The following is a 26,098-nucleotide window of genomic DNA, read 5'->3' as shown; positions in this document are numbered from 1 at the left end:
CATAAGAATTCCTTCCCATCACACAGATACGCTCCCACTTGGGATTGTGTTCTCCAGCTCCTCCTGGAAGGAGCACACGATCTAGGCCAGCAGCTCCATCCACTTTCCAATCCTAAAAATAAGCAGTGTTTGTTCCTTGCCCCTTTCGCTTCACAAGAGCTCAGATGTTAAATATTCAAACCATCCACATATAGAGAACTGATTCATCTCAATTATTCTTGGACATTTTCTTCCCTCAGCACACATATACCAAATAAAGCAATATCATGAAAGCCTTTTCCCCCTCCTCAAGTACAGCTACTCGCTTTTCACTGACAGATGGCACAGAGGGCTACACGATGGGATGAGTGGTGGAAGGTTTCAGATGAGCATTCAGTACAAGTTGCACAAACTGTTATTGTCAGGCTAAAGCAGCCACTAAGACAATCTTTACCATCATTACCTATGTGTTCTTTAGTTTCTACTTTCCTCTATCCATCTTAAGTACATGAAGTTACCAACAGACTTAAAGGCAGACTCCCACTTCTTTTCATTGTGTATAGTTTTACAGTTCTAGGTATACGACCATTCTTTAGGAACTGATGAAGTGGCACAGCCCCATCCTAAATCAACAAGGGCTGTAAGAAAACTCGTGATGTTATGAGAAGCCCTAGAAATCATTTGATTTGGGTTGTTGCCCTGAAACTTCCCAGGGAAAGAGCCTAAAGAGGAATAACAAGCCTACTGCTGTTCCCAAAATACGTTTTGAAAGTGTTAAGTGAAAATTAATGACTACCTTTTTCTTTCAGATTTCTATACCTACTTTTCCAACATAAAATAAACAACCAAACCAAAAACGTCAGCCTGTCTCACAGGGGTGTTGTGAAAGTGAATTAATGTTTGCGTGAAGAGTTCAGTGTATTGATGAAGTCCATAAAAAGAAAGGCCCAGAAGGAAATGAAGATTCCCCTTCTCAGCCCGTGGTACAAACAGTGAGCAGTAAATAAACCCAAGGCTGTACACTGAACAATAAAGACAGCAAATGAAATTAGCACGGTCCTTTCTGCAACCTCAAACAACGCTGGAGCCCAGCAAAGAATATGGGGATGATCAAAGGGCAGCATGGAACAGACACACCACCAGACAACTTTAATTCCAATGTTCCCCAATTTCTGACCAAGTCTGCACTGAGCAGAAAATGGGTTTGTGGCACCAGGTCTGCTTTGCAGAAGTCTGCTGGCTGGCTGCCCTTTGAGGAGCATCTCCATGCCCACAGCAGCCCATTCTCCTCCCTACCACTACAAGAACAGCTGGGATAAGGTGGATCAGCAGCCTTCCTCCCCTGCGCTGAACCCCAAAGGAGAAAAGCACTGAGATCAAACAGCGTCGCGATGGCACCCATCACACGCGTGCTACACTCATGGGTTGTAAAAGGCTCCAGGGACAGGTGTGTTGTAGAGAGGCAGGTTAATATTCAACAGAGCAAGAACATCCACACCCATCCCAGCAGGTTGGTGCACCTGCTCCACATACAGCATCACAGGCATCTCCTGCCCTTCTGGTGACAGGGCAATAGTTGAAGTTCAGCTCTGCAGACCACCAAGCAATCAGGGAGACTTAAAGGAGATGGCATTTCAGCAAGTGGTGGCATCCTGCAGGCCCCATCCACACAAACACAGATTTCACAATTTAAAACATTAAAAGCTCAATTTCTTCTTAATCTAGATTGGACATAAGTGTTACACCTCATTTTACTCAAGGGGAGGGTTATTAGTTTTTTGTGGGGTTTTTAATGTCTTTTCATCTGAATAACAGTCATGTCATTCCTTTGATTTTTCTTCAGAGCTACAAGCGAGCCAGAATAGCAGCTATTTGCACAGCCAAAGCGGTCATGCCACATCCATTGCCATACCTGTCGGACAGCTAAATTTAACTGCTAAATTATGGGGTGAGAAGAGGGAAATAGAAATAAAGGCTGTACCTGACAGCAACCAACCACCTCTTATTTCATGAGCAGCACCGGGGCTGCCTGAATAGTCCCCTCTTCATCCTTTCATTCCCCTGCTCACTGCTGGAACAAGATGTCATCTCTCAGTTGCACATTTTGTCCTATCTTAAAATCAAAATCTGAAGAATGACTGTAAGTCTAAAGAAGAGAGCTGAGAGGTTTAATTACTTGTGTGTGTGTTTGAGAGGTGCTCCCATGTATACACAGGGTTCCTGGAATCACAGCCTTTGTACAAGGGAGAAAATGAGCAGCAAGTGGCAAGCTAAAAAAATCTCTGGCACCCAGATACGTGCCTGAAACAACTCATTTCCAAGAACATCGTGCTGTGAGGCTGGCCAGGCTGGACTGCAGCAATGTCCATTTACTCAAATTGACCTCCCCACTACAAGGCTCTGCATGCACTACTTCTAGCTTTACTGGTGCAGCCCTTGCACAGGATGCAGTTCCATGCAGAGTAGGAAGCTTATTCCTTCTTCAGCCCACTAGCAATAGATTTACACCAGGTTGCACGTCATTTGCCACTGCTTCTTGAAGAGTTAACAGAAGAACACATTTGGTCCATATAGATGTGTCTGGGAAGACCAAGCAGAGCTTACAAATCTGCTGCACCAAAGGCTCTGTTTTGCAAAGTCACATTTTTTGATCCTATCTGTATTTCAGAACATCTCCAACTGAGCTCCATTAATGTAATCGATTTTTAATGTCATTATCAAAGAACGAATGTGAAGATTTTAACAGCCTATTAGACCAAAATTAAGCCTCACCCAAACCTTCTTCCCTAAGAAGGGTTTAAAAAAAAATACAGAACTTTATTCCATTCTTGCTAATGGACCAGAAGGTACTAAAGTGACCTGGAAAAAGGGACACTTTTGTCCTCACATTCCAGTCCACGTAACATCAGTTCAATCTCTGTGGAAGATCAGAGGTTTGCAATTACAGGAAGTGGAGTTCCCCATCACAGGGGAAGGTTTTCTCCTACTTCCCACACAAAGAAGAGCAGAGGGCAGCCCTCAAGGGATCAGAAACAGAACTAGTATTTGCTGAGCTGGAAGAATTCCAGGATTGAAAATAAAATGCAGTACATGCCCTGCTTGCTTTTGTTCTCTGTGTTCCCTGAGAAATCCCAGGCATTGGCTGAATCTCAGATCAGGCCTTTGAGACCCCAACACCTGAACCTGGCCAGCAGCTGTAATCAATGGCTTCAGCAGTGCTGCTTTCACCGACAGGCTTGTGCTACAATAAAACACTGATTGCAACCTCCATGCCTTTCCTTGGGAAAGAGGCATGGGCGAGGACTTCACCTTCTCCCTTTTATTCATTCCCTGTGTGAACCACATCTCTTCAAACTCTACCCACGATTCAGGCAATTCAAAGGCAGGACATCATCCTAAAGACTGACTTTGCCATGGATGACATTCATCTTTCTCTACTCAGTCACTTCTCCAGCAAGAGTCAAGGCACTTTTTTATTCTCTGGCAAATCAGTGACAAATACTTGTGGACATCTTGACTCAGAGCATGTCACCTCCTCCAAAGGTCCAATCTTTCCTCAGGTTCAAATCTGACAGACACCCACATTTGCAATTTCCCCTGTGTGGCACGCCATCGTTTTAACACGTTCCCCATGGTACACGAACACTGAGCTCCATGCAAGGTTCTCCCACTCACTGTGAGTGAGCATCTGCATTTCTAGAGAATTATGCTGTTACCATCTATTTTATTTCGGATTCAAATTTTTCCTCAGTTGAATTCAACATTTTTCAAGGATTATTTTTACTTCTTTTGAGGCATTTTAAACTCACTTCTTTTCAATACTGTCAACCAGCCTATTTCACTATTATGTTACGAAGACAATGATGGCACCTGAATTCATTTCAGAAGAGATAGAAGTGCGGATACAAAAGTGAAAGTCAATGGCTAGAAAAATAAAATCCTTCATCAGCCAATGGCATGGTCAGAAAAACACCAAAACACCCCAAAATCCTGCTCCATTGCTCCGTCTGTTAGGCAAGAAAACTGAAATTATTAGCCTGGATCTTTCTCAGACACAGCAATGCTATCTGCTGCTGCTGTAGTCTCATGTTCTTTCACATCTTCCAATTAAAGCAAGTAAATTGGATTGGACTGATCTTCCTTTGTCCTTTTCACCCCTTGCAAAAGTCGGAGGTTACCATGATTTTATACCTGTTATAATTAGCTTTAATGTTGTAACCTAAGAAGAAAAATGTTTTTTTTAGCAATAGACTTAGTGGTTTTATCTTTTCTGCAACTGGAAGCCAAGTGTAGTCCCTCCAAACCCTCTTACAATGCATCTAACCAATTTAAGTACTTTGTTCAATTTTATTGAAAAAGAAAATCAAACTGTGCAACAAGTTTAGGATCCACCAAGTCAGTCCAGGCTAAGAGATAAATCTGAATATAGAACTCCAGGAATCTGCAGTGCTCCTGCCCAAAAAACAGGCAAACAAGGCTCAGATTTAGCTGTCAGACTCAACTGTTATGGGCCAATTCCAACATGGTGATTCCATGATTCAAAATATAAGAAGAGCAAAGTATTTCCAACGCATGTCTCTCTGTGCAGCAATAACATGCACAGATCAATGATGGAGATATAGATGTTATCTGCCAGAACCTGCTGACACATTCCAGGTCCTGCAAGAGGACTGCAGCCAAGGGGAGCCCCCTCCTCCCAACTCAAGGTCAAAGTGATGCTCCACCATGGAGAGAGCAGCAAAACTACAGTACCTGGCCTGATGGTACCAGCTCTCAATGCTCTCCTAAACCAGAACACTGTTATCAAAATATCCTTTATATTATTAAAAAAATCACCGTGGAATCATTTAAAAATGAGGGATGATGTTGAAACCCGGATCTTTCCCTGAATTTTAGGCCTGCACGATATGGGGGCACAATTCACACAGCACTGGAATATCAAAGTTTCCCTCAAAGTTGAAGTACAGCTTGCAAAAGATGTTTGATCTTTAAATCAGGCATTAAGTGATGGGATACTACCAGCCCTATTGATATTGTTTCATGTATAAAAAGAAAGTTTAGCCCTTGACATACCCTGCTTTATTTCATGTGTCACGATGTAACAGACCGGATTGCTGGATATCTCCAGCATGATTCAGAAGAAATTGCAAGATAAAGAAAAGGACAATTATGAAACAGCCTGTTCAAATTTCCCCCTAACTCCTTTCAGGGAGCAGCAGGAAGTAAAAGGGTCTAATCACGCTCCTTCAGAAATCCATTTCCTTTCTGGTGAATCTGTAGATGATCTCGAGGCTCTTTTGTCTCAAGACCCAAAAACAGACCAGCAGAAGCAAAGTCTTGTGACAGTGAATTCCATGAGTTAATTATATTTCCCTTAGCAAAGGAGTTCAAAAACTTCAATTTCTTTACTGATTCTTTTTGCATCCTGCCAAAATAGATAGAGAAACACAATTTCCTCTCTTTATTCTTCTTTTTTGCTCTGAACTATATCACCCTTATGAGACTTGCCTCTTAATTTTAACTCTCAGCCTTTTCATTTCTCCTGAAATAGATGATTTTTTTTCAACCCTTTAATCATTTTCACAGCCTTTCTCACAAGCTCCTGTGCTCAAACTCAAGAAAAGCTTTATTCAAGGATGCTGGTTCAAGATGTTCAAGATGGGAAACTGAAACGAAAGACAATATAGTCTCCCTTTTTCATTCTGAATTGGAAAATAAGCTGAAGATCAAGTTATGTTATTTCAGCTACAATTTGAATGAGAACAGATATAGATCCAACTAAATATTTCTGGTTGTTAGTTTAGTTTGAGAACTCTTCAGTAGAAGGACATTATGTAACTGAAGAACTCTTGGTTCTTCCAGATGTTCTTCATTCTGTCCTTTCCTTCTTTATTTCTACATCCTCCCATAGGCCATTAACACCTGTCTAAACCCATATTCATGGCATGTGTGTGTCCTGTTTTTCAGACTCTCACTGGCCAATTTGACATATATTCTTAATAACAGGAATGAGGAAAGAGTAAACTTTAGCCTATCTCCATTAACATCCATAAGGAACAAACTGCACAGCATTTACAAGCAGATTTACAGAATAGGGATGACATGTTGAGAGCAATCATTTTTCTTTTTCAAGAGGCCCAGGTACTGTTTCTATTCCCAGTGAAACACAGTACCACTCTCATCTCTATTTCTGGTCTTTTTCTTACACAGCCCAGCATGAAATACCTTGAGCCAAGTTAACAGCTAAACTCATTACTGGCAAAATCTAGGGTTTAACTCTGAAGTTATCTGAGATCCTTGTTCCAAGAAGATGCTTTTAAAAATCTACAGCTGATCACAGGATCAGGCTCTGTAATCCCCATAGACAGCTCTTGAAACCAAGACATCTTCTCTAGCACTGACAGAATAACCTGACCTGTTTCCTTAAGGTACCACTCTAAGATCACTTAGAAAACAAGTTCATTTTATTGGAAGAAAGAAAGAAAGGAAGGAAGAAAAAGATTATTTTTCTGACTACTAACATATAGGGAAAAGGAGCTGGGAGGAGACAAAGCTATGTGTTGTCAGCCAATTATTCAGCTAATACTAACCACGCCAGGAAGGAAAGACTCCAGGTACCTGGACTTCTTTGGCAAGGATCAGGAAACTTCCCATACCCTACCTCACAGTACAGGTTTGACACGTGCCACAAGTAAGTAGCAGAAAACATTTCTCAGCCCAAGTTGCCAGACCATCTCATGGCAGGAAATTGACCTTCCCATATAGCCAAGTGTCCTTGCAATGCATATTCTGTTGTCATTGAGTTCATTTATAGAGAAACCCTTCCCTTAATTAAGTTCTGTCAGATTGTTCAGTATAGAGAATATCCAGGATAGCAAAGGTAAGCAGACAGCTTGTCTTGGTCTCAAGGAGCATCTGCAGGCCCCCCAAGAGACAGGTGCTGAACACAGAGACCTAGAGCCATCCAAGGATTCTTGTACAAACAAGAGCCTGTTGCTCCTGACATACAGGATTAGCTTACAATTAAAACTAGGCTGATTTTCTAAATCTTCCTTCTTTTCAACAGTCACAGCCAAGTTCTTGTCATCTGAGACGAGCAGACACTTTGCCATCAAAGTGCCACTTGGGAACTGGGACACAGCACTGAAAGTAGCATTTGAGAAGCACGAGCCTGAGAAATCCTGCACACTCCTCCACATCTAATCATGAGACAGCACTCAACACCAAATAGAGGGCTTGGGTGATTTGCATTTTTTTGTTGTTTGTTTGTTTTTTAATGGGGAAGGAGTAATAAAATTAACGTTAGTGCACTTCAGAGCTGCATTTTTATTCATTGCTTTTGGTTTTCAAATCCCAGCGTTTATACCCGGTAGCTAGATAAGCAATTCTTTCCATTGATACAGAACAGCAAACAGTTAAACAAATACCCACTGTGCCAGGGCAGGATCGGAGATAAGAAGCAGATCACAAGGCCCAAAGTCCTCTCTCCACACCTGCAGTCTCTGTAATTGCCTGTGCATGGTACATCTGGTCCACTCGGAAGAGGCAATATTTCCCTGCCACCTTCCTCCTTTCAAGAGCCATAAAAAGCTAAAACCACTGTCTGGACTCTGTACTAATTATCCTGACTGGCTTTGATGAATCCCTGGCTGTGATGAGGAAGCATGCCTCCCTTTCACGTGCTATGGCCATTTTTTGCTGGGTAGCAGCTCAGCTTCGGGGCTGGCATGTCAAGTACACTTTAGGTTACATCCAGCACCACTCTCCTTATGAGCCAAAAGCTTGAGAGAAACACAGAGTCCCAGAATCATTAAGGTTGGAAAAGATCACTTAGATCATTAAGTCCAACCCCAACCCATCCCCACTGACCATGTCCCTCAGTGCCACATCTCTGCCGCTCCTGAATCACCTCCAGGGTCAGTGACTCCACTGCTTTCCCCTGGGCATCTTTCAGAGAATGAATATAAAAACAAGCATAAAACGTGAAAACCAGCACAAAATAATAATAATAAAAAAAAAAACTGAAGAATTGCTCCCATTTTCTCTCAATTCAGAGAAAAACTATTTGTCAGTGCCTTTTCTGGCTTACTGTGCAGTACCCATCACTTATCAGTTAACATACCAGGTATTCAATATCTTGAATTCAGTTCTAATAAAGTAAGAAAGGAGTGTGTTGATCTCATTATTTCTTTGCCCTTCAGAAATATTATGACCTGAAACGCTCAGTGTACTGCAACAGGGAGAGCAGAGCCTTGCTTCAAGGCTAACTTCTGCCAGGGAAGGGCTGGATCCACCTGTGGCTCCTCTGGGGGTCTGTGACCATCTGCAGCCCTTTGCTTCTTAGGCTTCCCAGCATGGCTGCAGCTTCCCATGAGCCCAGATGGTCAAGTGTGACAGACAAGAGGACAACTTAAATTTATGGTCCATACTGAGGTATCACGTGCCCTCTCCTCTTCTAGTTACCAGCCACTTCTTTTCTCTGCCTTCCTCCATCACTGCTCCAGTACAACTGTCAGATCTCCACTTAACACTTTGCATTCAGGAAAACAAGTTAATTCCCTTTCCCTCATCCCATTTTTATTTAATTTAATTTCAGAAGGCACCCTGAGCTTTCCTGAGACAGCAAGCATTCATCCATCTTTGGAGCACGAAATAAATAGAGAGCAATGATCATCTCCATTAAAATCTGTATATGTTTTGTTTTTAGCATGACTCATGCATAATGCTAACAGCAATCAGACTTGGCCCGTCACCACCCGTACTGTACAACAAGCCTTACTTATTTTCCATGAGATAACTCCTCAAGATAAAGCTTGACCCCCTTAAAACATTCATTTGCCCAACTCCTGTTGCTGCTCAGCTTTGCTTTCTAGCAGAGACACAGAAAGTTCCATGCAGAAAGAAATAAATTAGCATTTCCCTGCACCCACCTCCTTTATTCCCTGGCTGTCTCGATCCGAAGCTTTAAAAAGAAAACACCAAGCACACTGTCTAAGCATAACTGGAAGTGCTTTCAAGGCTTTTTGTTATTCTACTTTAATTTTGGTTTTCAAATTACTATCCTCTATGGCTATTTGGAGATGATTTGGAGGTGGGGGGGATTCAACCATTCTCTGCAGTACACGAGCACTAGTCACATCGGGCCCTATAATTCAGTCATCCTACTCTAAGAGCTTTTGAATTCAAATGTGTGTGGAGAGTAAATGTTAGAGACTACAGGCATCTATGTTGTTTGACAGCTTTAGGAATTCCAGCCCTTATCCAGACATTCACTTTTCAAACTATTTCCCGGCCTCAATCAAAAAGGTTGTACCTAAATGGTACAATCTACCTCAAGCTGGAAGATCAAATCTCTGCAGCCCACTGTACAGACCAGGCTTGATTCCTGCGCTTCTCCCTTTGATAGTCATTGCCGCAACTAAGCCTGCTGCTGCTTCTCATGCACTGCACCAGAAATAGCATCTTAGACTGCCCACGTATGGAGACAGCCCTGGTAACTAGCAAAGCAAATATCAGGGATGAACAGGTCCTTGTTATTAAAGGAATTACCTTCCTGATTATTAGCATCACCACAACCTATCGTCCAGACAATGGAGATAATTCTAGCTGTTGTAATTTGTTCCCAACTGCCTGAGACATCAGAAATTGCATGGATACTTTGTACATATCTTTTGGCAGCTCTTGGCCTGGCACATGCTGTCTCTGTCAGTCCCACCCAGAGATCCAGGCAGCTGATCCAGCTGGCTCAATGCAACACCAAGACTCTTCGAGAGTGTTCAATGCAGACCGATTAACAGCCAAAAAATAATTAACTCTGCTCATAAATGACAGATCATGTGAGGTTTTATTAAGTGCTCCATTTATTCATACCGGTCATCAGCCACCCTTAGTGCTGGACAAACAGTGCACGCAGTTGTGGTCGCTGCCTCCCAAGGGATCTAATGGAAGTGGGGAAGGACTAAAAGAGCAGCACAAGACAGTGATGCACTCATGCTCATGGAGGTCAGGTAGCTGATAGAGGAAAAGATAGAGACTCATAAAACCATAAACACGCAGAAAAAGGAATAAATTATTTCCCAGATCTCATGGAATCTAAGAGATACCAATGGAAATCTCAGGTAGCCAGCAAGGAAGAGGAATAAGCAGCACCACACTTTGTGTGTGTGTAGCTGAATCATGAAATCTTTTACGCAAGACATGACGAAGCCAAAATTAACAACAGGCTCCAGAACATGTAGGAGGAGAGTCCCCTTATATCTCTCAGTTTCAAAGCCAAGAGGCCCATCTTTCCCATGAGCTCCAGCAAGAACAGATCTGAGCCCTGAAGGCCCTGAATGCAGGTCCATAGGTCCACCATGTAACCAAGGGGTCTGGATGTGGGGATGGCTCTGTTTCCAGAGCAGCAATAGAAAGTAAATAGATTCCCCTGATCCAGTGCATTGCGGCCGTATATTCCCAGGCCAGTTGGGCATTTGCCTATTCTTTTTTCTTTGGTCATTTAGAGTCACTAATGGGTGATGTGATCACAGGAACAAATGCAAGCCCATAAAAACGTGAAAAATAAAATGAACAGGATCAATAAATTACGTGTGTCTCCACAACAGCAACAGGCACACATCACAGCAAGGCACATTTCCTCAATACTCGTCTACAACTGGAGGAGTTCATAAGAAATAAATAAAAATAAATTACAGAGGGAAGAAAATCTTCCAGGAAGCAGCAGTCTATTATTTTCCCAGGCCTTTATTAACAACAGATTCACAGGCTTTCTTGGAAGAAAATGAGAAAAAACACAGCAGCTCTGCTGTTAAAAGAAACTAGGGGAGTATTTTCTGCAACAGCAACTAAGCTTTTTAGGGCCACAATCTATTAGTCTCCAGTTTAGCTCAATAAGATATTGATCCTGGTCATATAGAACAGAACCCTGATTTATTTTCTGATTAACAAGTTTGATTGTTGGATTTTGACAAACAAGAAGTCCAACGCTGCAGATAAAAACAACCATATTTATCAGTAATAACGATATGAAGGCTTTGAGCAGCAAAAGCTAGGGAGGGGTGTGTCAAAAAAAGCAGGTGTGGGAAGGGTTACTGCACGATCATTTTAACATTTACATAAGGGTAAGTTCAATTAATGCAGAGTCTTCCCCCACAGCCTCCTCCAAAACACACTCAGACACTGGCTGGCCTTCTTCCTATGGAAACAGCCAACGAGAGCAAAGACGCTCTTTGCTTTCATGGGTATTTTAGTTAAAAGCTGAAAATGAGATCAACTTTTCTGACATTTGCTATCTACCTTAAAAACGTGCACCCAACAGGATTTGCAGGTGTACAACCCTGCGTGTGATATCATGAAACGCATTCCATGGTTCTTTCATGTTTATGTGGGTAAAAAATCAAAACCCCTCTATAGTATTGAAGATCAATGTGAAACTGAGCTTAGGAACCGAACATCGATCGCTGCCTGCGAAACATGAAGTAACATTTTCAAGTAGAAATCCTGCACATATGGCAAAGGAAAGCTTTTGATATCGAGTAGTAAAATGATACTTCAAAACCTGATGTCCTACATAACTGTATTCGTAAGAATACATGAAGCACAAGTTTAGCACTGTCCTTTTTTTCATTATTCTCTGATAAATTACAGAACCTAGCTTGATTTTTATTTTTTCCAGCAGATTTGTGATCGCCTTCCACAGAAAGGAAAATTAAAGCACCAGTTGTGCTACCACCTCCCTGAAGAAACAGCCGGGGCTGTTAGCAGTGAGTGTTCTTCCTCAGCAGCCTGCCTTCAAAGTCTAAAAGCAGAAATACCAAGCTGCTATCTATCTGCAGTAAAACCCTCGCTCAGACTTCCCCTTGAGGAGCAGCTAGCCAAGCAGGGAAGGCAATGGGTGACTGAAAGGGTTTCTGGCCACTGAAAGAAGCTTAAGGAAGAGGAGCATCTGCTTTCTAGCACAGACCCATGGCAACACAGCAGTGAGGTAAAACATAAGGATCTAGGAAATTCAGAACAAAACACAGCAGGCTGCAGAGAAAATTCTAATTTAACCCTGTGTTAATCTGCAGATCGTTCAATCTTATTTCTCTACTGCAGGTCCTACCACATCATTAGTGGATATGCAAATACAGCCCCAGATTCGGAAAAGCATTTACCCAACCAAGCACACCTGGTGCTTTCAGTAGAGCCAAACACCAACACTTGGTCACAAGCTCAAGAGCCTCGTTAAATCCAGCCCTCTGTTTACAGGATTAGAGGGCTGTAGATTTCCTCACTGGAGCTAACCCTTGGGCTTGGTGCCGATAGATTTACACACTGCCTTCCCCACACTGCCTGCCTGGTGGGAAGTCCATGTACAAGACAGCTTCAATACAGCCCAGCTAGCATCACCATTGGAAACCAGAAGCTTTGACATTAACAGGATTGTACTTCAAAAGAATAAGCATGTTTGCAGATGGCAACAGGGTTCCTTATTACAGCTGCCTAATCAAGCCGATATTCTGCAATTATACTCCAAGATCAAACAGCACTCGCAATAAAACTGGCACCAGAAGGATGTCACGCCTATACATCGAGCATTCAATTGTGATTCCACAAGCACAGCGCACGCTCTCAGTCTCAGATACTATTGCAAAACACTGAAAGTTTCAGCCACAGATCAGTATTTTTTAACTATACGTGATTTGATCCTCAGCCTGTGTTTGTGAAACAAACAACAGGTAAAATCCAGTTAAATGGCTTTAATTTGGGAAAGCTTTTATGTAGGACCTGAAGTACAGAATCATTGGAGCCAGCCAGGCTCAAACATGTACTTGAATGTTTTGCTGAGAGATGAAATTAAAGCAAGTTCTTCCCAGAACCAGAGCCTTAGTTCTGGTGGTCGGGTGTCTGGATTTTCCATTTCTATGAGCACACAGAAGGGCACATTGAAAACTAGAAATCAGAACATGCTATTGGTGCAAATAATTGTAGCATCTATGCTAGTTCCTTTTCAATCCTGATACCCTGTGTGCTTCTAAGTATGTAAATCTGATTCTCCTTGTGGCTCCACTGAAGTTTCTATTGATTAAATACCCAGCCCCAGCAGCAGGAGGATCAAGCCCTGCATATTTATTTTCTACCTCTCAATACATACAGAACTCCCTTTGGCTTCTCAATTGCTATATCACATGGTACGCTGAATGAAAATAGAATTACAGTACTAATGTGCCCAATGAATATATTTGTATATGTATGCCAGCATTCTCCTACCAGCATCCTACTGTACACCTCTAAGTAGACCAAAGAATATATATTCATCACACCTGGAAGGTTTGTGAAATGAGTGTATATTAGTAACAAGAACCAGCGTTCACTCTTCTTAGAGAAAAAACTAACTGAGATTCCAAGATGAAGGCTGCAAGATCAGGACCTCATGCAGACCTTTATAAACCCTAATGTTCATAGTGAAGTACAATCTGCACACACTAAGAGTTACTTAACGATCGTATTTTCATTATCCACTAGATAAACATAGAAACTGTTGCAACGTGTAACAGGAAAACATGAGCATTTCCAAGAAATAAATTAGTGGTGTCTCTTCAATTAAGATACAAAATCCACAGATAACACTTTCAACCATGACCTTACAAGACAAGCACCCTCCTTGAATTATTTTCAGCAGCGTTGTTCAACAGCAAACTAAATTCATCCCTACAGAAGCTTCACTGATTTCAGCATTATAACACCCTAAAGATGGGATGTGTTTAATTTGCTAGCTCACTCTACATTGACTTTTGAAGTCAGCCCATAATGTCAGAAAACGGATTGATTTAAATCAGGTTCAAGTACCTGGTGGCAATTAGAACCTGCAATGCCTGAGAAATGTCAGTGAGTATCCGGATGAGATACAAGCCAGCATATACACAAATAAATCTCCCCAAAGTCTCACTGTAGTTGATTCAAACAATGCTTTGAAAGTGACTCACTCAGCTCAATAATCATCATTTAAAGACTGTAAGGTCAGAAATGCAGTTTTAAAGCAATGTTTCACCACAACCACTTCCACTCTAACCCACAGTTTAAAAATAATGCAAATCAAAACAAAACTACCCCCTAAACTTATAGAGCAAGAAGAGGTCACTTACCCTGTGAGGACCACAACAAAATCCATCACGTTCCAACCATTTCGGAGATAAGAGCCTTTGTGAAAAACAAACCCCAGAGCGATGATTTTTATACCAGCTTCAAAACAAAATATTCCAATAAAGTACGGCTCAGTGTCATCCTGCAAAGAATGAAAAGCAGAAGTGTCAAAGAAATACCCACCACTGCAATTACCTCAACTATTATAGAATAAACACATGCACCAACTTCCAATTCTTTTCAGCTCTGGACAGAGTTGAAGCCAAAAGGTTCAAGCATATTGAAACTAAGAGTACAGAAGGATAACAGAATTATTCCTCTGAGGATAAATTTGGCTTCATATGTAGAAATTCTATCTGCCTTTATTCCAGGGGTTTCCCCCCACACCTTTCATAATTACTTAAATTCCTGGAAAAAAACTTTAATACTGAGAACTTGCTCCAGGTATCTAAATGTGAAACCACATTTCTGTAGTTACTGACATGGAAGAAAGCATGTTTCTGTTTCCTGGACGAACTGTAAAAACAAACGAGAGTAATCTGGGGAAAACAAACTTACAAACATCATCAGGAAGACTTTTATCATTTATTCCATCACTTCTTTCACTCTTTCTGCTTCATGTTCCACAGCTTCAGATCCATCTATTTTTGTTTTGTTGTGTGTCTGATTCAGGACAAAACCTAATTTCCTTCTGCTAACAGAAAGATTTTTGTCTCATGCCCTTATTGAAGCTAAGGACTCACAGCTTCATACCCTAACTCAATAAAGAGGAGGCCAAGCTTAGAGCTTTGCTTAACTTCCTTCCCATCTTTGGTATCAGGTCTCTCAATATGATATTGATAAGGGTTTAAATAAATTCATTTCTAAAAGGAAGCAATCACAGTTGGAAAAAGAGACGTCAGCAAGAAACAAGAGCAAAGTAAAAGGTGAAAGAACCAGGTGTCTGTTTCAAAGAGCATATTAAGCAGCTTCAGCACCTGTATCCAGTTTTCACATGTGCCTTAGAGCCATGAGTTCAGCTGAAGGTAATGGAAGTGAGGGAGCCCTAATTCAAAGGAAGCAAACTACCAAATTAGGAAATTAGAGAATCCTTATTAGAGTAGCTTTGATAATTCCAATCAAGAGTTGAGCTGTTGGGTGCAGCTGTTTATATGTTGCAGTTCTGCTTATGTTAAAAGTAGTTTACTTTGTGCAGAAAGAACCTAAATGTCAACTTTTTGTGGCCACAAGAAAGAAAGGAGCAGTTTTGACACAAGCATTTATTCTACAAACATAGCAACGCAGCACTGGCACGCAGACCATGCTTTAGGCATGATGGTTGTTATAGAAAGCCAGCTTTTCTCTTACAGAAGAACAACATGATAGCACACCCTTCCCATAAGTGAAGTGGCCTTGAACACTTATCACATTGATGTATACCCAACTCAGAAAATCAATCGTGAAGCACTAATCCCTGAGGGTACCTCTAAGCTGATGGAAATAACTACATGTAGACAGGCTTTTCCATCAGCAGCTGAATCAAACTTTTGTTTCCTACCATGAAGAGTTCTGCATCCCCACACACATCTCAGTGACACAAAACCCCCATATCCTTCATCCTACAGTATCTCTAGTTGCTTCTATCTTTCTTAACCTCAAAGCTCCCCCTCCTATTCCCCTGTGGCCAGACAAGAAGGAAGAGAGGTCTAAAATTATTGTACAGGGTTTACTCCTTCACTTCCTGAAAGCTTTGCATCTACTCTGCTACTAGTCATACACTCTATCTAGGTCAGATGCCTTGTGGTTACAGTTCCCATCCTTAAAGGACCAGTGTTCAGGTACTCGAGGGTTTTATAGAATACGTTTTTTCCCAAAGCTAGGAGTATACAGAGCTCTTAAGAAGTGGGTCAAAAAAGTTCTTATCAACATCTAAGAAATCAGGAAGGACTGTATATATAGGCTTGAGTATTTATTATAAAAAATACAAATAAAAGGAAAAAGGAAAACAAAAAACAACTATTGACAACATTGTTGGGAGTGTACTGAGGATTTGCATTAGTGCATGTGATGGAAGGATGTGGATGGCAAGGATGTGGGTGATTTCCATCAGCAACACTGAAACAGCCCTGCTGTCAACTCAGAAATCCTGCTTCCAGGGCATCCTGCAGCCCCTTTCAAATTGGGTACTGGGGTCTGCTTGGATTCAAGTTTAGGGAAGTAGGAGAAGATAAGTATCAATGTGAATGCTTAGAAAGAGGGTGGAGAATTTGGGCAGCAGCCAGAGCTGTGCCAGCAGGTTGTTTGCTGTGGACACAGCAAAGCTTGAGTCTGGGCCAAACACACATTTAATCAATATGTTTCAGATCAGAAACAACTTCTGCGTCTGGGAAGTCATTACTATTCCTAGTCCATTTCCTAATGTCTTTCCTTGGCCTTTGGATGTGACAGCCTTAATAGGTTTGGGTGTGTAAGCCTTTGTTCATGAAAAGCTTAATATGAACAGCTCATATGTGGCTGCATGAAGTGCCACTGAATAGGTTAAAGAATTAAATCCATTAGGCAAGTGAAGGATCTGTCATGCTGAATATCTGAGAAAACAATTATGTTCCATCCTCACATCAAAACCAGCTGAACACTGGGAGCCCTATAGCAACACACATCCTACAGACCCACTGATGTCTTCAAGCAGCCTGTCCACCACAGCAGAGCAGAAAATAAATTCCTTATCCTGTGAGTTCAGATATTGTCTCTGTCAGTCTGAGAAAAATTCATGGTCTACAGAAGAGAAACTAGCAGGACAATGGAGAGAGCACAAGCACACCTCAGGCTGGACAGCCAAGAACACAGTGGCCAAGGCATCCACTTGCAAGGTCATTCAGGCTTCGATTTGAAGCTCACCTTCCCACATCTGGAGCTCTCACCATCAGGCTCCAGGCCAATCAGTGCAATTCCCTCATCATATTTTATCCTGGCATTGCTCCAAAGTGTATAAACAATGCAATATTTATTGGAACATGAAGAGACTGCCTCTACAACCTATTGGCTAAAGCATTCAGCTGAGATAGAGAGCAGTAAGCTTGAAGCATTCCTGCTCCAGTGGGTAATTACTGATTTGAAGTAAAAACTTCAAGCAGCCAAAGAATGCCAGGCTCCCAAATCAGCATAGGCAAGAGCTTAGGGAGTAAAGCATTCCTCTTCCAGTGGGAGTATGAGCTTATTTCTTTTGCCTGAAAAACAAGAGCTTGCAGGCAAGGTTCCAACTCACTCATAACTGCTTTAACCACCAGACTGACGTATGTTCAGAGCCTTGATTCCCATTCTAGTGTCAAGTAACTTTTTCCAGTCACAGATGAGAGTTACATTTCTGCCCAAACAAATGGGTTTTTACAAAGTTTCTAAACACTGGTTATAATTTTCCTGGATTTGATTAGCAGACTAATCTCCCCCATCCTAAACTGATAGAACAATAAGGTTATGCTTCTATATTGTCCTGAGAAAAAAGGAAAAAGAAGGAAAGACATAGGAGCGAAGGGAAAAAAAGGAAGGGGTTCGCCCATGACCCGGCCGGACCCGGCCACGCGCTCCGGGAGAGGGGGAAGGGCAGAGAGAGAGAGCAGAAAGAGAAAATACAATGGCACCGATCTGAGGAGGAACGGGAATCGACCAAACGTAACCAAACCAAAAACAACGAGAGAGACGAGAGTACCCAAAGTAGGAGTCAAACCACGGCAGTGCGAGGGCAGCACGTGCTTTGCTCCGTGGCGAGCTGAGAAGGCCACAGGCAGAGAGCAGCTGGGGTCTAGTCCGGAGTCTCACCCCGCTTCCTTTTAACGCCAAGTCCTCTGGGGATGATCCCCCCCCTTCCTCCCTTCCTCCCCCCCCCCCCCCTCCTTCCTTTCCTTCCTTTCCTTCCTTTCCTTCCTTTCCTTCCTTTCCTTCCCCCCCCCCCCTCTGGGAACCCAAAATGCCGCTAACACGGAACCAGAACATGAACTCTTTTTGCTGCTCTTTAACTCCAGACAAAAAGAGCTAGAAATTAACCAAGCCCTGAGACAAAATAGGCATCAACTACAAACTACGTACTGAATATGAACTAAAAAAGATTGCTTATAACTCAGCCATTCCAGCTCTTGAAATATTACATATACTGATATATCACTTGCTCTTCCCATGTACTCAGTTAACCTTGCTTGTCAAGTAACGTGAGCATGGAAAGCAAACTGAGATTGCACTGCAGGATCATATCTTGGTTCCCTGGGGAGATGCATTGTGTGAAAATCAGAAGAGAAAAATAATGAAAATATTTGCAAAGATTCTTCCTTCATCTTTTTCTCTTATTTAACAAACAGATGATCTTAAGATTCCTTTCTATCTGTGGTACAAAGTACCACAAAAATTGAGGGATAATTCTTCCTTCATCTCCAAGACAGAACCAACAAGTTGGGCACTGTGCATTTAATTCATTCAGTTATTTTACACCACTGTTAATGACAGTGCCTGCACAGTCATGATATGGGCAGAAGGAAAAGAGTGCACGGAAGCACAGGGCACTGAAAAACAGAACTAATGCAATGGAGAAAAGGGGCAATAAATACCATTCAGGATCCATTTGGAAGACCAGGGATATAGCCCAACAATGTGCTAACCATACCATCTCCACCATAAAAGAGCATATCAACATAAGGTTACCAGGCCAGAATATTCACAAAACTACCTTTCCCCTTCACTACTGTATATGTCTAAGAACCATGTATGGAACTCTGGAATTTTCCCAGCTCAGTTATCATCCTAAATCTGTGCTTTGATCTCAAACCCAGATTTACTTTTCTACCAGATCAAACATACAAAAGCTCACTGTCATCTAATGCAAAAAGTTCAACACATTTTTCTTTTTTTTTTTCATCATAATATCTTAACTAGAAGTCAGAGAATCACAGGAGTTGGAAGGGACCTCTGGAAGATAATCTAGTCCAACACCATAATAGTAATTAACATAAAAAGTGACTAGAGTACAGTGTAAGTAGGCAGTCAGCATCAGCAGATACTTTTCCAAAAAGCAGTATCAACCAGATGAGCCCAAAATTCTTTCTAGATCTATCATTTACAAACTTTCCCCCCCTGTTTCCTGGTTTTTTTTCTGTTTTGAAGACTGAAATTGTGAAAGTTGCCCACTGTTATGGACCAGACTTAGAAACTGTAGCAACCAGCCTTCAGAGGTTCAAGAGTTAGACAAGAAGGATAATATTATCGTTGCTTCAGTATTTTAATGTCTACATGTAAAACACATGGAAATACATATTTATTCATCCTTTGAACATACACCAGGACTAATTAATTTAGGCATGAAATACATTCCAGATCATTAACAGCAGGAGAAAAAAAAATCAGACCAAGTATTATCCATTTTTTCCTACAGCGATGATAAGTGAAAGAATGATTTTGAAGCTATTCTTATATTTCCTTCTCAAATAAGGTAATTGAGCTCATTACCATAAAGCCTGCTGGTAAATTATTTCCCTCTGTGAGTTGGTTTCCTTTTTGGCAGGGGAATGTAATATTCTAAATCCAAAGTTTGCTTTGTATGGTCTTTAATATACAGCTGTAGCTGGAAGACAGCTGAAAGACTCACAGGCCTAAAGGTTATTCTGTTCTAACACTTCCTCTGAAAATATCAAAGATGTTCATTTGATTCTACAGATAAATTTGAACAGCCCCTTCCTGTCTTGGTCTACATACAATGTAAGTTTGCTGCTCTTCTGTTATGCTGTAAAGTCCCTCACTTTTCTTGTAATTGCACAGGATTGGCTGGCGTGATGAAGCATTCTTGTGCTTATAGAATCTGGAGGCTGTAGTTCTGTTTGTTGTCAATACCTTATTTGTTCTGATTGTAAGTTCAATTTCTGTTTGTTTACATATGGATCTTGAAAATAGATACAAGCACCAACAACATTAGGTGGCTGGTTGCTTTCTGTATTAGACTAGAAGGAAAAATATCTATATAAATGAATAGAACTCACCAATCTCTCCGACATAGGTGTCTTGTCTCCATCCGGCAAATGTTGTTCCAGAGCCAGCACAATACAATTGGCTATGATTGTAGCTAAAATCATGTATTCAAATGGAGTGGGAACCAGAAGTTAAAGAAAAAAAAAAAAAATCAAGACAGCACAAGAAGAAACACAACTAAACTCATTTCTACCTAAAGCAATTACATTAATTGAATGCTTAAAGATCTGTTATCTCTTTTGGACATGTTTGGTCTCCTAGACTTCCTCAGTTCTTTTGGGGGTATCTTTGGAAGAACAGGAAACAAGATCTCTTCTTTGTGAAAGTTAGGGACTTACACAAAGTCAGAGCTACTCAAGGTGAAGTGAAACAAGGATGAAGAAAAGAAAAAAAAAAAAAAAAAAAAGGAAAGAAAACCAGAAAGCTCTATATTTTTATCATTTTTGAATGAGATTAATGACCCAAACTTCAACAAAATAGATAGTATAGCTTTATGTAATCTGCTGAATTAATATTCACAAAATTTGCCATCATTTAACTTGTTTACATCATGTAAACAAATGATAGACTAGGTAAGTTCAATTTAGAGTGCCTACACAGGTCCAAAACTTGAATTACTACTAGATTGGAACACCTGCTCCTGGTGAGAGAGCAAAATAGTCAGCGCTCAATCGAGATGCAGGAGGGAAGAGATCTTTAAGGAAAGAAGGTAGACCCAACACAGGGTAGCCCTTCGTCTCATGCCTTCATCCTAGCCCTGAGCCGTTGCGTGTCTCGGCGCTCTTAGGGCGGAGCCGCGTCGAGGGCGGCAACGTTACCCCAGCACGGCGGACAGCTTCGCTCAGCACCACGGACAGCTCAAACCTTTTCAGCACCGCGGACAGCGCCCATTCGGTAACACAGCGCCGTTCAGCACCACGGATAGCTCCGTTCAGCACCACGGACAGCGCCTTCCCCGTCTGCCCCCGCCCTCATGGGCAGCAGCTCGGCCAGGACCCGGCCCCGCAGCTCGGGGGCCCCCTCCCCACATTAAGCGCTAAAACAGCAGTAGCCCAAGAGGATAGCAAAGGATTGAATGTCTCTAGCCTTGCAGGAAATGCAATGCTTTGATTGCCATTGGGGCTTTGGAGCTTGTTTATTCAGAATCGAATGCAGGGAGTAGAAATGGATAAGGAAGTACAGCAGTGCCTGTGGTTCTATAATTCAGATAGAGAGATCAATACCCCTGTGTATTCAGGAGGAGAGGAAGTGCGTTCACTCTAGTGGGGTATTTTTTCCTGTTAGCCTCTTTGGAAGTGAACGCTTGGGAAGACTAAAGGGGAGCCGGCCTCCATGGCAATTGAAAGTGTTGCTAGGAGGCTGGGAGAAGGCCTTCCTGATGTTAGCTCACAATTAATTGGTGTGTGCTCAAATGAAAACAACCAGTTCCCTTGAGATCGCCAGTGTAATGCACTCCTGTACACACACGTACGTACACACACGCACGCACTACATCTACTCCCTGGTAACCTCAGTTAATCTTGGAAGAAGAGCCTACTTCCTTTTTCTCACAGCTTACAACCCTTCAGTGTGTATCATTACAAGCAGAACCTCCTTCTAAGGAAGATATCTGCAGCTCACTCGGCCTGGAAGCTGGTACTGAGACAGAAAGCATCTGCCCCTTTCACAATACAACAGATGAGCTTTCTCTTCACTTATGCCTTCCCCTCTCACAAAGCTTTGCTTTTTTTGTTTTGTTTTTGTTTCTAGGACAGGCTAAGCTTAGCTAAGGTACTTAATTCAAAGTGATAAAATTCCTGTTGGTTCCAATGGATTCAGGATGTAAGGTACTGAAAAAACAGCTGCAATGGTTGTGTTAGTGGGATTTCACAAGGTACCTTGGCTATCAATGTCTCTCCTATCAATGCAGTTTAATGCTAAGGTGTCACCATTTTTATCTTACATTTATTCTTCTATTCAGAGTTAGAAATAAGAGTTGTAAGTCTCTAAGATGGAAATAAGAATCAGGATTCATTAGCAGAAATCTCACAAAGCCATTAACATTTCATTTAAATTGTAGAAATACCAATCTATGCAACTGTATATCTCGCACCTAAATACACACTGGAATGCATGTATGCCTAGCACCCCTGGCACAGTCAAAAGCACACTCTGCTGCTCCTACAGAAGCATTTTTCTGTGGCACCAAGCTACACAGCCATACATTATGTCAGACACAAGGATCTATGTCGCACACACCCATTACACACACTGGATCACACATGCACATCTATATTAGCAGCAGACACTCATCCTCAGCTGACTAGAGGGGTCTCATTCCCCATGTCTCCCCCCTCCCCAGCTTCCCCACCATGCCCACACAGCCTCCCTGAAAGGATATGGCCATTCTGTTATTCTCTTGGCATATTTCCGTATAACATTATCTTCACTGAAGATGAAGAGGGATCTGTTGACTGTGAAGCAGTTCTGTTTAACAGGGATGGGGTTGTAGAGAGCCATAGTCCGGGCCCTCTGAGCCATCGACTGCTTATACATCCTTTGGCCGGCTTGGGGGCCACCTTGCCGGCTGCTTCCTCTTCCAGCCCCGGCCGGCCCTCCACCTCCATAGCGTGTTGGCAGATCATCCCCGAACCGAGCCATTCTCTCAGCGCACGGAGCCGGGTGCTACAATCCAATCTGGCAGCCGAGACGAGAGGAAGACGCATCACAGCGCGCAGCACTTCTCCCTCCGGGGGCTTCTGTTGCGGGGTCGGGATTGATCGCACCAAAATATATAGCTAGATTTTTTTAAAAAATAATAATAAAAAATCCCTTCCCTTCCTCCGCCCTTCCTCTTCGCTCGCCGCTGGGGCTGCCCGGGTAGAAGGAAGGTGCCGATGCTCCGCTCACCTCCCCACACAGGTGCCGTCTCTTCGCCCCGACCTCATGGCCGAAGCCGCGGGGCTGACGATGTCTCTACCGCTGCGACCGACGGGGCTTCTGGGCTGGGAAGGGGCTGCGCTGCTGCCGTGCCCACCGCCGGAGCGTTCCGCCGTGCCCAGCCCAGCCCGGCCCGGCCCTGCCCGGCCCCGCCGCATGTGATGCCCGGAGCCAATCGGTCGCGGCGACTCCGCCCGCTCCAGTCACCGGCACCGGGAGGCGGGGAGGGAAGGAAGGAGCCGACCCGGCCCGGCCGCCACCTCCCACCCCGCTAAATACGGTGGAACCGCGGCCACTCCCCGGGGCAGCGGAGGGAAGGAGGATCCGAGCGCCCCCCGCTCCACGAACGGCTCCGCGGCCGCGCAAAACCCCGGTCAGGGAGTGAGGGTGGAGGGGTTGGGGGACAGGCGAGGCAGCGCCTGCGCACCGCTGCCCAGATGTGCTCTGCCCAACTCCTGCACCCATAGAAGCTGCAGGGTAATGGGGCTCCAGTTCCCCCCGCTATTGAGATCCCTGGGGAAGGTTTGGAGAAATGGGATCTGGGGTTGGGAAGGCTCCGTCTGGCCCCTGCAGGATGGAAGGGGGCTGCAAGCAAGAGGCACATGGATAATGTGGTGCAAAGCTGAGGGTGCACAAGCCAGCTTAAAATGGACAGCTGCATCCTGGAGAACTTGGCTTCCCCTTGGTTTGTGTGACTCTGGTAGAGCACGGGATACCATATTTAATTCCATATTTATGGATGAAATGTTTTAGACCTGTTTATTCCAACGCCTTTTATTGCTCCCATCCACCCCAAGTCAGAAGGTTCACTCCTTGTCCCTGCAGCACTCACACCAACAGTAGCTGGTAAGGATGCCATTCTCCCACATTTAGGCTTAACCAACAATAAAAACTGTTAGTCTTTGGAAGGGGCCCTCCAGAGAAGTCAGGGCTTTCAACAAGGGGCCATTTTCACTTCCTCCCAATAAGGAAACCTTGGATTCTGCTGCTTATGTGTTTTTTTGCCTTAGTCATCCAAGCTGTCTCAGTTCAAAACCAACCCACCAACTAGGCAGGACTGTAGCAACAACATCTGCTGACTTCAGGAGACAGCAAGAGGGTTTTCACAAATAATGGCTGGCAACATCAATCCAAAAGGGTGACTCTCCAGAAGAAACCAGTTTCTCACAGAGGACTTCAGCATCTGAAGGCTCACATTGCAGCATGGTCAGAAGATCCCCTTTGGAGGCAGCTGGTAGCGACATTAACTCAAGGAGCTGTAGAAGGAAGCAGCAAGGGAGGAAAGCACAGCAGTTCTTGCTGCCTTGAGGGTTGGTCAAAGCCACCTGAAGCCCTGGGCACAAAATCAGTGAGGCTGGTGAGGCTCAGTTTGCCCTTCTACATGTTTTTGAGAGGCTATGAGGCTGAAGAACATAAATCAGGACTTGCTCCCCAATCCCAGCTCTGCTTAATCTGCAGATTGAGTTGAATGCTAAAGTTGTTGGTAAAAGCTTTGCCTGGAGAAGGAAGAGGAAGTCTTTGGGAAACAGCCTCACTCTTCAGCTACCACCAGGTTGCTCCAGCACCCACTAGCTCAGGACCCCCACAACACCCAAAACCATCCCTGGGTAGAGATTAATTTCCTCATGTAAATCATCATCTGTTAAGCATCACACTGAAGCTGATCCCCACAAATGGACACATCAGAAGCCACGTCATCTTTTTACCAAGGCAGAGGGAGGGTGCAGGGAGCACACAGCTCATGGGCTGAGAAGAGTGGGAGGTGCTCTTTCCCTTTAGTTTTTCCCTAAAAATACCATTTTCACCCTCACTGCAGTTTTTCCTATAATGAATTTAGACTTTCATCTGAAGAGCACGTTCCCCCCAGCTGATTTATTTTGCCTAAATTTTCACTTCTCAGCTTCTGGTCACCAAATGTAGCATCCTGTGGTCTTATACTATTCAATAGGGGAAAAACTGGCTCTTTTTGTCAGTAACCACTGGAAGGAGAAATGCCATTTTCAATAATCCCTCACCTCTCCTGATAGAAATCAGCATCTGGAAAATTAAATATATTAGCTTACAAAAATCTTCGTGTCTGCATCCAACAAGATGAAGGCTGGGGAAACAAAGCTCCGAGAAGTCAAAAAATGAAACTAAACCATACAAAGAAACCCAAAGGAAATAACTCAGCCTTTCATATCAAATAGCACTGAGAAGCAGGTAAAACATGGACTCCTGTGTTATCTTCTCTCTGCCCCTAGAACCCACAAGCCACCAACTCCCCAGCACAGCACTGCAGGGAAGGCAGCAAACAGGGCAGTGGGGGTGTTTGTGACAGCTAGAAAATGGTGCAGTGTGGCGTGGTGTTGTTCTCTTACATCACCGCTTGCCCTTCTCTTTATCTGCATGCTCAGGATTTGTTTTGTGTTGTGTCTTTTTTTTCCCCCCACACCATAAGGAAGATCACACAGATCTTAAGCCCTGAAATCCTTAAACACAAGAAAGAGGTTGCAATTGCAGGGATTATTGAAGCTTTAGAAAGGGAAGCATCAGGATTTAGTTGGGCTTTTTAAGATTATAAACAGAGCAGGGAGTTAAGAGACAACCAAAGGAATCAGAGCACTGAGACAGGTCAGATATCTACGTTCTATCACTACAGGAGGGCAAAGAGCAATTTCATGGTAAATTCTAAAAATGGATTCGGTAATGAGTTGCCCCTCCCAGTAAGACCTAAAGACAAAGGTGAGAAAATCATACTGCCCTCAGCTTCAGCAATGAGCTGCCCTCCTCTCTGAGCTGCTTTGCCAGGCAACCAAGCACTTCCCTGGACTTTCACCTCCATACAGAAGACAAATCCTAAGGGAAGTAATGAGCTGACTGGAGCGGTGCTTCCACCTGGGAAGGCAGAGCTGCCTTGATGAGACCAGACAGAGACAATGGTATGACATTTAGAACCTTGGCACATCAGAGGATTGAGGCACATGACTCCTTGCCCTGGTGATGCAGCTGATTGGGACTCCTAGGGCAACCTGGATCCACCTCTCTGAAATTCCCAAGGTTGAGGAACACAGCAGCCACTTCAACCCAACACATGCTGGAGCTCTGGACC

The 26,098-nt window shown here is 43.2% G+C and overlaps 1 protein-coding gene across 1 annotated transcript in view; it reads right to left on the bottom strand.

Annotated features, from left to right (window-relative positions):
- Positions 1-23,164, bottom strand: part of CACNA1B (calcium voltage-gated channel subunit alpha1 B) — a 196,258-nt gene extending 173,094 nt beyond the window's left edge. The window contains exons 1-3 of the mRNA XM_015878810.2: positions 22,469-23,164; positions 20,100-20,205; positions 14,106-14,245 (exon numbers count right to left, since the gene is read on the bottom strand). Coding sequence (XP_015734296.1) covers positions 14,106-14,245; positions 20,100-20,205; positions 22,469-22,728 — 506 coding nt within the window. The 5' untranslated portion in view covers positions 22,729-23,164. The remainder of the gene's footprint in view (positions 1-14,105; positions 14,246-20,099; positions 20,206-22,468) is intronic.
- Between the last annotated feature and the right edge of the window lie 2,934 nt (positions 23,165-26,098).

Source organism: Coturnix japonica, chromosome 17 (genome assembly GCF_001577835.2).
Source record: "Coturnix japonica isolate 7356 chromosome 17, Coturnix japonica 2.1, whole genome shotgun sequence".
NCBI lineage: Eukaryota > Metazoa > Chordata > Aves > Galliformes > Phasianidae > Coturnix > Coturnix japonica.
The sequence above is the reverse complement of the archived record's forward strand: the minus strand, read 5'-3'. Positions and strand labels throughout refer to the sequence as shown.